General features: G+C 40.9%; 2 protein-coding genes across 3 annotated transcripts in view; both read right to left on the bottom strand.

Annotated features, from left to right (window-relative positions):
• Positions 1-7,061, bottom strand: part of SEPTIN2 (septin 2) — a 1,307,428-nt gene extending 1,300,367 nt beyond the window's left edge. For both annotated transcript variants that reach the window (XM_044068783.1, XM_044068784.1), the window contains exon 1: positions 6,968-7,061. The gene's annotated coding sequence lies outside the window, so the exon portion shown is untranslated. The remainder of the gene's footprint in view (positions 1-6,967) is intronic.
• LOC122800350 (cell division control protein 45 homolog) overlaps positions 6,529-14,239 on the bottom strand; it is a 35,777-nt gene continuing 28,066 nt past the window's right edge. Inside the window, exon 4 of the mRNA XM_044069799.1 lies at positions 6,529-6,687. Within this exon, the coding sequence (XP_043925734.1) occupies positions 6,529-6,687 (159 nt within the window). The remainder of the gene's footprint in view (positions 6,688-14,239) is intronic.

Below are 14,239 nucleotides of genomic sequence, written 5' to 3'. Positions count from 1 at the left end.
GTGACAGAGCAGCTCCCTTAACCATACCCACAGAACTGAGGAAACCTCTTGTCTTATCCTTCAAGCCCATCCAAACCAGCACCATCAAAAAAAAATGCTACACAAACTTGGCTGCTGCTGCTATAGTCTCTCTCTATAGTAATCAACTGCTCTAAGAACAATGTTCCCAAAATACGGAAAATATCCTACATCATCCCACTTCATAAAGGGGTAGCTCTTCACAGATCTCCAATTACAGGCCAATAGCAATTTTACCACTATCCAAAATTCTACAAAGATGTATTCACCCACCTTTAGTCAAGTGTGTGATATACCTTTACAATTTCCAGCGAGTCAGCACATGCAAGCAAGAGTGGCATTTTGAGTGAGCAGCCAGAGTGACAATATGCAAGTATTTAGTTAGATAGTTCATTTGAATTTATGTTTCTGACACCCATCCTAATGCATTTGTATACAATAAACTACTTAAAGCACACCGAAGTCCCAACATCTTCTTAATGCACTTATCGACATCACCTACTACCTACCGTGGTACGTGTCTCTCCAATCTTCACTAACCTCAGGAAAACAAACCTAATTAAACCTTGAAGCCTGACTACATTTGCCAATAACTCATCTTACAGATCCCACCACTGCAGTACACTCTGTCAACTAAACTGGCTAGCTACCCAATCTCTTAACCTTCACTCAACTCAAAACTGCCTATACCATGATATACCAACCGGACGGGTGTCCAGCAAAACCTACTATAGCTCTAGTCCAATAAAACAGACTCAAGATCTTTTCACAAAACTCTGTCACAAGTTACTAAATCTAAACAGTTTCGGAGATTCGCTATACTCCCAACCATATCTCTAGGATGGGGAAATGCGAAAAAAAATGCCTGGCAGTTTAAAAATCTGCTCAAGAATCACTTAGCAGACGCCTTCCTCTGCTCTTGCTCAACTCCTGGATGAACACCATGGCCTCTTTACTTTCACTCACTCTCACAGTAACCATCACCTCTTCTGACATTTTTACCATATTCGTTCGTACCCAGTGTCCCACTCTATACTATCACACCTGTCACATCTCTATACTTCCTAACAATTCTCTCACCCTTATATTCCCCCTATCTTCAACTCCACTTCCTCTTAACCATACACACTGTTTCCTCCTCCTTGTACCATACAACTGGTAACACCCTCTCCCTTTAGCACAGCTCTTGCCTTAACTTACACACCACCTATTTTCTCCTTCAAATGTCTTCCGGTTTTGTATTATTACATTTCCCCACCAGAGGTGCAGTAGCAAGGACCACCCAAAACCCACCCACTACTCTACGTTTCCCTGTAATTGCTAGTCTTACTATGAATAAACATGAGATAGTCATCGCCAAACAGAATATGGATAACAGTGTAGTTGAATCTGGAATTTAATATATTTTACAAAACTAGACTCTAGCAAGTGCAGCATACATAAAACGAAATTGAATATAGTTTGCAAAAGTACAGTCTAGCAAGTGCATCTGCAATTCTATCCCATTCACTCTGCAGTGATTACTTAATAAATACAATGCAATGAAAATGGATAAGACAGGGACATAAGCAGCTCGTGTTCTTTCATACAAAACACATTTCCACGCTCTGGTGGAGTAGAAAGCAGCAGTTTTACTTCTGTGTAAAACTTACTTTACAAACAGTTATAGCTCATGGAAAAACACTGTTAGCAACCTCACATAGCAACCTCACACACCATAAATGAGCTACAGGACAATACCTCTACAGTTACCACCTGTCCCACTTTGTGATGGACAGTCCCTCTTTGGGCAGTTGTGTCCTGCAAAGAAATCGAAAAAATGGAAAATGTCCTGAGATTTTAGGACAAACATATTTCCTATATTTTATGTAATAGTTGCATAAAACAGTTATCCTGTATCTAAAACATCTAAATGCGATAAGAAACAGAACAAGCAACTAAAATGCTGCAAGAATAAGCTTTTATTTAGGCCAAAAAGTGAAGTTCTGTCCTTTGTACTGGCCGTGGGTATGTTTTGCCCTGCAAAATCTGACGTTTGTACCAGAATGTCCCACTTTGGGCATTTGAAAAGATGGCAACCCTAAATCCCTCCATTTTCTCAACTTGCATAGCAGCTGATAGTCATGGTTAAAAAACGTAGGGGGTGCAGGGGGGCTTGTCCCCACCCCCCGCAAAAGCAATCTGAAGCGCAAATGTTTTGTTAAGAAAGGTGCCCCCCCGCAAAAGCAATTTAAAGCACAAAATTATGTGACGGTTTAACTAGGTACTGGGTACATAACTGCCCTTCTCTCCCGCTAATGCTTGAACTTGTCCTTACATCTTCTAATTAAAGGATAAACACAATAACTAGATTGGAATGGCGGTTTTTCAATAAAGGAAACAAACGGTCACAGATGGAATATTCAACTGGTCGTTGGATAATCTGCATGGCTTGTCAGTCAGCTTTATTTTGCATGCAACATAACATGGGTTTGCCTTGTCAATCACGTAGGTCACGCCCATTCCTGCGCGAAAATCACGGTGGGGTAATGTTCTAATACAAAGCCTTTTTTCCTTCCTCTGCAAATAAACTGCTACATAAAATAACATTTTACAATACCTTTGACGAAGTTTGTATATACAATTCAAATGTCATGCCTGCCTAGAACACGCCATTCTGTAATCTAAATGTATCGCAAGATCTGTATTATCCTTGAATGTACAAGATTGACGCTTACGTAGGGTTACTGTGGTGTATTCAATGGACTGGGTTGTCTTGCCGTAGCTAGTGTTCTGTGGGGGCGGGGGAACGTGGGGCATGATGCGGCTGCTAGACAGGAAGTTGTGGTACTGTGTTGCACAAGGACTGGACCGTTGAGTTGTCTTTGAGTACCAACTGCACAATTGTTATTGTCTCGCCTTCTTTCTTTTTAAGGTAAAGAAATGTCATGGCAGTGAAGTGCTGTGGCTGTGCTTGGGAGTGCTGACAATGGACACGGTGATACGCCCGGTTTGAGCAGTTCGGCAGGCCAGGCCAACCGCCTCCAGCAGAGGAACCAGGGGGACACTATATATACTGCATAGGCGATGAGGCAGATAGCGTTTTGAGAGGCCTCAGCTGACCGAGGCAGAGCACCAGGAGTAGTGCTAAAGTGAAGAGGGTTTGAAAAGTTCTGGATACCGGTTTGAAAGAACATTGTGTGAACGTGCAATGGAATTTAATATGAGGAAACAAGAACTGAATGAGACTGTTGATGCTTTTGTACTGCCTTTTGCATGCTTAGCCGAACACTGCAATTACGGGATAGAATTGGATGCAGATGGAAAAGACAGTCGGAGGAGGTTAAGAAGCAGCGGCCTTGAGGTGTGACAGTTCACCGTTACAGGTGGGTTTGCCGACAGTTCAAGGCAGTGCAGAGTAATGAACAGGGTTCTTCGGGAACCATTCTGGATTGTGTACAGGGCACACCTATGCACTGCCATTGATGGGGAAAGAAAGAGGAGCTAAAGAGGATGGAGGCGTGCAGGCATGGTGGTAGTCCCAAAGAAAGACAGTAACAGGCTGAGACTGTGTAGACTTGAGCAGAGTCTTGGTGGGATTTTGGCAAATTCCTTTGTCGGAGGAGAACGATGATGGCAGAGGTCATTGAAGGACTAGAGGGTGTCACATAGACGATGTTGCAGTACTTAAGAGGCTGGAAGAAGCTGGTATTGAATATAGAGAAATGTGACCTGTCGAGTGGGCCATGAGAACTCAGAAGTTTCCTGGGCATGGTGAATCAGGCCTCATCAGCTGGTACTGGGGTGGGATCAGAGAAGGCATTTAATGATTTAAAAGAGGCAAAACGACATGCCCAGGTTGAAAAGAGCATAAACCCTTGGTCTCATGAGGCTGATGCAGTTTTCGAAATCACTGTGGGTGGTAAAACCAGGCTAACCCCGAGGAAACAGAGTTAATGCATATGCAGGTGAAGCCATCCTTCCTCCAAACCTTTACTGAAGAACTACTGGCCAGATCCTTTGAGGGACATCAAGGCATTAAGTGCAAAGCCAGAGCCTGTCAGCTTAGCCAACAGATAGGTCTTAAGATGGCATCTCAGAGAGAACCTCCTTCCAACGCATACCCTGACCGTCCATGGCAATTGTTTGAATTGAAAGTCGAGACTGTTGAACCATACCATCCAACGGCGTGGTCATCATCCACCTAAAATCTTTTTCATGGTATCACTTGTGTCTGATAATGGACCTCAGTTTCGGTGCAGACGGTGAAGAATCGCCGCTGCCCGCGGAACTTCTTATGGGACGACGCCATGACTTCCTCTCCCGGGATTTCCCTCCCACAGTTGGACCCTGCCTGCCTGATTGGAGAAGGCTCAGGGGAAAGAGGGGAGAAGAGGGCGAGCAATGGCTAAATCTACAACAGACGCCATCGGGCCAGGCCAGTTGGGGGAATGTGGTGCCTGGTGATCAGGTGTGGGTGACAGATCTGAAGACCCCAGGTATGGGTGATCAAAACCATTGCTCACGAGGTCTTCAAGGTTGACGCGTCACATGGGACTGCAGCGGCTAAACCGCTGCGGTGGCATTTGATTCCTTACCTGAGCCTGACTGTGAACCAAACCCTCAGTGTCGGGAATGCCAAGTAAGGTCGAAGAGGCTCTGCCATCTTGCATGTATTCTCGAACCTCGGACTCCGGATGTGGTGAGGACCAGATCTGGAAGAGTTATTATTAATAACGGACCGCTTTGGATCTGGTGAAGTTCCAGGCAGAAATAACAATGTCTGGGGGTTTATAGTAATCTGAATGTGGCTAAGTGAGCATTGGTGTCAATGTACCAAGTCAGAAAGTGGGAGCAAATTGAATAGATCTGGGTTTGCGCTAAGTGAAAAGGGGCCTTATGAAAGGAGATGTGGGGCGATCTAATGGACTGGGTTGTCTTGCACAGAAGGCGTTCTGTGGGGGCGGGAACGCGGCATGATATAAAGGCTATGTAGACAGGAAGTTGTGGCATTGCATTGTATGTATGTTGACCGGTCAATAAAGCTTGAGTTGGTAAATGCACCATTGTCCATTCTTCTTGGCCTTTTAAAAATCGAGAATACATAGTTACCACCTGTCCACTGGGGACAGTCCCTCCTCTGAGCAGTTGTGTCCTGGCAAAAATTGTAAAATGGCAAATGTCCTGAGATTTTAGGACAAAAATTATTTTATATTTTATGTAATAGTTGACGCTTACATATTTTCTTTTTTTAAATACTTCTATGTATATCAGGTGTCTCTTGGAAGTTCAACTATTATACCTTGTAAATATCGTGTGACTTAACTTGTTTTGAAGCTTTTCTCCCCAAGCCTCCGCTGAAAAAATGGCTTTTGTCCCGTCTGATCTTCCTAGTAAACAAATGTCAAATAAAAAAAATCCAACCAATACTACCTCTTCCCACAAAAAAAAAAAAAATCTAGACGTCCACTGCATTGACTAATCAGTTTATCAAGGACCGTCTATTAACCTTTTAAAAAGAGAATTTGAACAACTTTCTCGATAAATAACGGTGTCAGTGCACTAGCCTGTCAGGCAGTTTACTCATACGATGGGAGGCAATAAGGTGGTGCATCGTTCATAAACAACCGTCTAAACCTCTATCAGTGACCAAGAACTGCGATGTCCTAAATCAGCTTTTTCAGTAGAATCCATTGAGTAACCGCCAGTGTAATTCTAAACAGCACTTCTGCTTGCTATAGTAATTCTAATTACATTAAGATTAAGTTTACTTGCTGCAAATATGGAGACAGCTGTATGAATTTTCTTTAAACAAGTAGTTGCAGCTATTTTCCCGGTTCGGAGCATCTGTCATTCTCTAACCAATGTATGAAAAAAGCCACTGATCACTGAAAAATATATTCCTACAGAGTGCATTTTTAAGTCGAAGAAAACACTCAAAATTAGAATATCGTAATATTGTGAAACACTGTTACAGAATTACCGTTTGCACATCACAAAAACTACTCCCAACTTGTCATGAAGCAAGCGAGGGCTGTTTCATAGAAAATAATCCAATTTTCAGTTTTTAACACCCCCCCCCCCGCAAGGAAATACAACTGTTACAGCAAGGAGATTAGCAATAAACCTACAGAGCTCTTCAATAATATGAAAAGGGGGGTGCAAGACGGACATATTTAAGATATTTTATGGACAGAAACGATATGCAAAAAAATGTCAGTTACACCTTTGGATATTGTGTCAGTAGTTAAAAGAAGGTTCTGCAGAACCCTGATAAACTTGCACAGCGAGGAACACAGCGTACAATTCACAACAACAGATTCAAAGCAATTCCTTAAGTTGAACCAAATTCAACCGCATAAAATTCACCGTAAATACATAAAGGAAAACTGTTGCCAACCAAAACGTCAAAGCCCAACATAATTAGACTTCAACAAGGAAAGAAAGTCACAAAGATATAAAAGCTGGTAAAAATGCCAAGCTAACCATATGAAGGGTAAAACCCAAGCAAACAATCGCACTTCAAATTCATCACTCTCTTTCCAACTTATTATACAATTCTACTACCGCTGCTGATACTACAACAATCCAAAGAATGCAAACTGATGGATTCATAATTTCCGGTTTCCCTCCACAGTCCACACCCAACAGCTGAGCGCTACAACTAGTTACAAGTTTGTCAAGTTTCAACTATGTGCCACAAAGTTGCCAAAAATTAAAAAAATCATAAAGGCGGTGAAAAAAACAAACAAAAATTTAAAAAAAAAGTCAATCTTTACACCATAAACTATCCCTTCATTAAAAAACAAAAATATGCACGTTTGAACTACAGAGTAGTTCCATAATATAAATAAGTGAAAGAGACTTCTCACAAACCAAACTACTCTTAATGTACTCATTAAACATTTACACAGTTACAATACAATGACAATTACTACAACAATGCACAGAATGAAAAAAAAAATCTCACCGTTCACCACTTTATAACCCCTCCAGCAGGACCTCCACTAAGGCCGCGCTAACTGATAACTGGAAAGTTACCACCCCACGAAGGGATACCGCCAGCATCCCAGAAAGCACCGCAGCAGCAGCGTGGCACCTGTTTATATCATTCTTGCTTTCTATAGTTGTACAGCTGAGATTTGCATGGCGAGTAAATAGTTATGGTGACTTGAAGTTTTTTTCTTATCGTTACTCGATGTGTGTTAATATTTCATTTGTTTGATCGCCTTTGTGATTATTAACACATTCTGTTTAGTAGTTTAGTTCTGACTGTGTTAGTACTAGCTGCTGTATGTAATGTTTGCAAAGTGCTGTCTCCCACTTGTTTTAGGGTTACCATATTTTGGGGGTGCAGATAGCCGACCTTAGGCATAGGCTAACTAGGCGGCCGCGTAGGGTGCCGCTCTAGCAGGGGCACTTATACAGTAGTCGGGATGGTGTAACTAGACTGGGATGGGATCACCAGGTTGGGGGGAGGGGAGTTGTGGAGCCTTTTTGCCTAGGGCACCCCTTGACCTAAGGCAGACCCGCAGCAGATATAATGCAGTTTGAGCATATATTCAAGCAGCGACCCTTTGACTATGTGAGTACTGCTAGCTATGTCAGACGTAGGGCAGGGGATGTTTGTAAAGAATTATATGTTATTTGTATATAACATTGATTTATACAGATGCTTATGTTGAAAAATGTACCAACAGTGGGTCCTGACTGTACTCTAACTGATTATATGTTTTAACAGAGGAAACTGGGAGAGAAGATGTTAATCTCAGTTCAGCTAACTTTGAAAAATAGTTGTTTTTCTTTCGGCTTTTCCCGGTTAGGGGTCGCCACAGCGGAACTCCGGTCCAGTAATGATTGGCAGTCTATTTTTACAGTGCCGAGGTGCCAGCCCGACATCCAACTTTAAACGAAGGGACGCCCATTCACACATGTCTTTCGAACGCTACTCGACCGTGGGGAGGACATGCAGACTCCACACAGAAGGCACTCCAGTCTAACTTTGAAAAATGGTAAGAAATTAAATTATCTTACAGCCAGGAGCGGCCTTAGCTCAATTGGTGCCCCAGGAAAAGGGTTCTACGGCGCCCCCTCACACCACTTGGTGCCCCCATCGTGCTCTACCTATGCCAAATAAACGCTGGAAAAGTGCCCCTAGGCGGGCGCCTAGTTGACCTGTGCCTAAGGCTGGTTATGTTTACAGTTCTGATTGCAACCGGAAACTAAATGTCTGTGCCAGGGGATGGTTAATAGCTCCTGTCGGAAGAGTGGAAGTGATTTATAGCTTCCAAATGCCTATAACACATCTGAACAAAGCTCTGTCTGTGTGTATGGTAACACATATGTGCTAAATTCTGGTTCATTTTCTAGCAGTTGGGGTAGCATAGAAACCAGAAGTCAAATGACCAGATGTATGTGATGTCATTCTGTAACCTAAGACAAAATGATGTTTTAATACCAAATGAGAGAGAAGTCTCAAAGCACTCTGCATTTTTGGAAGGAAGAACCCCTCACCTACTTCATCTTGCCTTGCTCTAGTAAGTGGCCAGGAAATACTAATTCTTTAGATCAGTCAAGAAAATATAGTGAGATTAGTTAAGTCCTGTTTTTCTGTATTTGAGTGAATCTATTAGTCCGTGTTATTTTAATATTTCATGTGATTGAAATTTTGGTGTTTATTGTAAATAGATGTTTAGTACTTTCACATTCTTTTATTATTTATCATTAAGTATATTTAAACCTTTTATTGTGCCTTTCTGTTTAGAGAGCATTTTAAACTTTGAGAGGACATTACCTATTTGGTGACACTGTGGCCACCCCTGAAAGCCTTACTGCATTGGTCAAACACTACAGTTTGTGTTAATATTAATTTCATTCAGTATAATTGGGTACCCTTGTAAGAACCTTAGAGTAGCTGGCTTTGGAGTGTCTAGTGGCAGTAACTACTTTATAGTCTGGGTAGAAGGGGCATAGCTAAATTTGTGCCAGCCTTTGCCAGTTTTGTGTGTGTGTTTGTGTGAAAAATCAAATTTTAAAGACTGTGTGTGTCAGCCGCTTTTATTCATAAATGTTAACTAGAGCAGCGGAAAGCTTTCTGCTTCCTTTGGTAGAGTTGCGCTGCATTGTAAAAATATGACTCAGAGATGTGCATTGTTAACAAGCCTACTTTTCTACAATCGGTTAACCTCCATCTCAGTAGCTCCAAAATTGCATACCAACACATATTTCTTGTTAGCTACTTTATTTTCCATCTCTTCTTCTAAACTGTGAAAGCCTCCATTGTAGTAAACCTAAACATACACACCTAGACATATCTCCTTTTAGCTTCCTTATTTTCCTGTTTAAAGGCTGTATAGAAGACATGCACAGCTGTGAAATATAGTGCACAACGTATGTTGGCCAAACACTGATTAATGCAGCAGAGTTGAGACAAATAGTACTTTATCTATCCAGTTCATCCATTAAACAATCCTTTTTTTAATCTCGGTCTCCCGTTGTACTGAGTACATAGTATGTCTAACAATTGCTGCTACAAAAGTTAACATAATCACACTACCAAAGGAACTTCTACAGCTGAATTCCACCTTTGGTTGCATAAGTGCAAAATAATAATACTGTCAGTTAAAATCTATGTAAGGCAGTTTCCAAAAATCAAATTAAACAATAGTTTTCCCTCACTTCTGCAACAGTGTGTTCTGTACTGTAGTGTTTAATAAGTGAAGGGACATCCCCACCCACAGGTCTTATACTGCTGAAGGTGAAACTAAATTAACACTTTAGCATTTCTACTCTAGCAGTCTAAGTCAATGAAAGCCATTAACAATAAAATTAAATGCTGTGACTCGCATCAGGTATTTAGAGCTCAAAGACCATGTCTTTGTATCCATAAACATTCTTCCTCACTGATTGTATTTGGTGGCAAACCATCTGTTGAGGATGGAGTAACTGCAGTCTGTTGAAGTACTTGAGTTGTCCTCCCCTCATCTCAGTAGCTCTCCAACTACTCTAGCCTCACTTTAAGCCAAAGTCACTGCAATACCTGTTGCAGTTAACTTATGTGTATGTTAACAGCAATCTAGCAGTCTGTCTTACTGTCCTGTCTTGCTGCAGTTTAATAGATTGTTTTCCTGGTACTTACTCCACTGTGGGCCAACCCACTCCACTTCCCTACCCTACCCCCAATTCCCACCCACCCTACTACATCTACACTTATACCTCATTTACTCCACCTTCTCCACTCATCCTCCTATATTGTACTTAACTGCACTATCCAATCACCAATTGTTCTTATACCATCTCCACCTACTTCTAAATTGCTTCAATAATCTAAATCTGCTCCCTCCACATGAAAACTCACCTATAATCCGCACTTTTGCTGCTGTTTACCTCACTGCACCATACTGTTAAGATGTTTACAACAATAACCATGCTGTTTACCTCCTCTATTACCTTATTCAGCTTCCTTGTCACATGCCTAACATCTCCACCAGTAGTAATAATAAATAAGCAGACCTCAACCATTATTTCATCCTCCCCTATCAACCATTGTCCCATTAGCTACTCAAAAATCTCTTCAAGCTTACTTCCTATCACTTAGTTCCACTGTTGTAACCCTAAAATACTAAGACAGGTCAGTCACAATGTATCAGTGTGGTCACATCCACCCAACCCAGGTCCCATTCACACACCAAACCAAATATACCCTAAAAGTTTAAAAATAGTCACTCTAAACATTAGAAGCATATGCAACAAAATCACATATTTTCATGTCTGGATTATCCAACACGACCCAGACATCCTAGTCACAACAGAGACATGGCTAAAGTCTGAAATAAAAGACTGAAATAAAAGATGCTGAAACACTACCCCCTGGTTATAATATTATAAGGCACAATAGAGCAAATTAAAAAAGCAGGAGGAATAGCTATAGTCTTCCCAAATATGATCAAAGTAACTCCTTATACAGGCACAATCCCAAATTATAGAAAAGCAGAAATCCTAATCTCATTCCTGTTGATTTGGCGGAGCAGTGGTGCAGCAGTTAACATTGTCACCTCACAGCAAGAGGTTCTCCATTTTGATTCTTGGCTGGAGTGCCTTCTGTGTGGAGTCTGCATGTTCTCCCTGCGTTTACATGGGTTTGCTCAGGGTACTCTGGTTTCCTCCCACTTTGTAAAGACATGCTTTGGAGCGTTTCTCCCCGGGCCTCCGCTGAAAATAAGCTGTGTCCTAGTCAGACTTCCCTGTTTAACAAATGTTAAATAAATAAAACAATAAATAAAATTACTAAAACAGAGCCAAGAGCATATGCATTGCTGTTCTATATATATCCCCAGGACAGAACATTCCAATACTTAAAAATATATTATACTATCACAAATGACATTATCCTGTTGGGTGATGTAAACATTGACTGGCAGTCCTTATCCACAAATTCGGCAGTCAACAGCATAGGCATCTTTGGATTCACTCAGCTTATGAATACACCAACAAGATATGGCAAAATAACTCCCAATAATCTATCCTGGATGAGATCCTGGTTACCAGTCCAGCTAATTTTACTTCTTCAGGTACACTGCCTGATACACTAACTGACCAACTTATACCCACAGAAGTATTACACAACTAACAAAGGAATATTAGCTCAAAACTACCCATAATCTCTCCAATTTCTCCAAAGAGCCTTTTACTGATGCTCTGAAAGCATTTAACTGGTCCAGCCTAAAAAGACTTCCCTTAAATGATGCAGTTGAATACTTCAATGCAGCACTACCAAATATTCTTAAGACTTTAGCCCCACAGATTATGAAAGAGTTAAAAACAGCCATACCCCATGGCTGACCAGCCAATGCAAACTCCTTATGAAAAACAGAAACAAAGCATGGATTAACTGGGAAAACTACTAAAAAATGACAAAAAATAGACACATATTCAGACAGTTACAAAATCAAGTCAAGAAACAAGTTAATTGAGATAAAGTCTTATTATACTCCTCTACAAGATGGCCATAAAAACAATCCTAATAAATTCTGGTCTACCATACCCTTTCTCGGGTCTATATTACAACGTTGAAATGCCGTAACATCGAACACCTCAACACCAACAAGTATTCAGTGAAATTCACTTCCGCAATTCACTGAATACTTGTTGGGCAAATAAGTACTTGCCCTGCAATGCAATGGAACTAATTCTACTTAAACCAAACCCACCCATGTGGGGTCTGTGCCCCCCATACCCTCCGATGTGGGGGTCTGTGCCCCCCACACCCCCTCTAACTAAATATACCAACTCCGAGATTGCACTACAGTGGAGAAAAGGGCAACATTGTGTAACTGGCCAACTACATCTTCCCCCTTGAAGTATTCAGCGAGTCGTGGAAGTGATTGCTGAATACTTATTGGCATTGAGGTGTTCGATAGTTTGGTGTTTCAATGCCGTAATATAGACCCCCTATCTCAACAACCCAGGTACAAAAAAAGGATCCCAGCTCTTGCCTAGACATTCCCTCTCTTCAAATAGCTACCTGTTTCAAAACATACTTCATAGGATGCATATCCATCTTAACCTCAAACTCACCTAACACATCCCCTTCTGTACAGCTAGCATCCTCTTCCTTAGACCCTAGCACATTTCTTTCATAAAACTCACCTAACTGCAACCTATCCAATGCACATGCAGACATTTCCACCCAGTTTACATTTCATCCAGTTTCTAGAACTCTCATAAAAAAGTTTTTACATAAACTAAAGCTTTGCTCCTCATCAGCTGACAACCGTCCCCTGGAATCCCTAAATCTAGCTGTAGTTGCAATAGCATTCCCAATCAGCATTCTTATAATCTTGTATTCCTAACTTATAAAAAATGGCCCATATTATCCCCTTACATAAAGGAGGCAATTCCACTGACATTACAAATTTCCATCCCATAGCCAACCTGTCTCCACTTTCTAAAATCCTTGAAAGATGTATATATGAACAATTTCTCCACTATCCCGTACAAAATAAGCTAATTGCCAAACATGGATTTCAACCAGACCACGACAACTTCACTGCATTACTATGATTTACAGATACAGTCAATAAGGCGTGAAACTCAAATAAACTTGTATCTGCAGTATTTCTAGATCTGTCAAAAGTCTTTGATATAATTTCTCACAGTAAACTCTTCAATCAGCTATCCATCCTGGGTCTATCATCTCCATCAATTCAAAGGTTCTCTAGCTACCTTGCCAAGAGGCAATAAACTGTAAAATGGCAAGGATCCATCTCAGCATACCTTTCCACTTCAGCAGGAGTCCCACAAGGACCCATCCTTGGCCCTCTACTGTTCAGTATCATTATCAATAACCTACATTCATATTTTTGTGAGGGGTACCTTGATTCAATATGCAGATGACTCATCATCTGCTCTTCATAGACTTTTAACTCACCTCCAAGAAATCGCTCAACAAGCTGTCATCCATATTGTAACGTGGCTTATAAGAGCAAAACTCCTATTTCACCCAAACATAAACCAAACTCCTCCTCTTTATCCCAAAAATTCACACTCCTAACAGGACATCTTTCAAAATCTTCTCATTAAATGACACTGAAATTAAATTAGTTCACCATACCAAACTGATAATCTTACATTTGACCTTCACATCCTAAGCAATATCAAGAAATCCCATCAAAAACTAGGCATGCTTTACAGAAACAACCATTTCATGAGCAGACCCACAAAAATTAATGTAGATAAATGTTACCTTCTGCTCTCTCTACTGTATGAAGCATCAATTCCAAACAATTTACAAGTCTCCATAAAAACAAACTTGAAAGATGCTACAAAAAATTTCCAAGTTTGCTACTAATTCATCCTCATTTACCCATCACAGTAAGGCCCTGCCTACCCTTAGCTGGCTGGAACTCCCCATCCAACTCTCCTACATCAAACTTAAAACAATATATAAAATCATACACAAACCATTAGCCTGCCCAGCGTTTACCCCTTTAATTGACATGTATTTCCCTAAAAAAACTCTTAGATCAGAAGAAAAAAACAATTTCTTACCATAAATAAACTGAATAAATCTCCTGGACAAAGCCTATACTCATACTCAGTAGCAAAAAAAAAAAAAAAAAGTGGAACTCCTTACCTCTAACCACCAAAACTGTTTCTAATCTACCCACCTCTAAATGCTCCCTAAAACAATAATTTAAAAAATCTTGGACCTGCTCCTTTGTCAATCCTGGGCCCCCCCCCC

The sequence above is a fragment of the Protopterus annectens genome, chromosome 4.part0 (genome assembly GCF_019279795.1).
Source record: "Protopterus annectens isolate FY-2018-M chromosome 4.part0, PAN1.0, whole genome shotgun sequence".
NCBI classification, from domain to species: domain Eukaryota; kingdom Metazoa; phylum Chordata; order Ceratodontiformes; family Protopteridae; genus Protopterus; species Protopterus annectens.
Note: the sequence above shows the minus strand (reverse complement) of the source record. Positions and strands in the feature narration are given on the sequence as shown.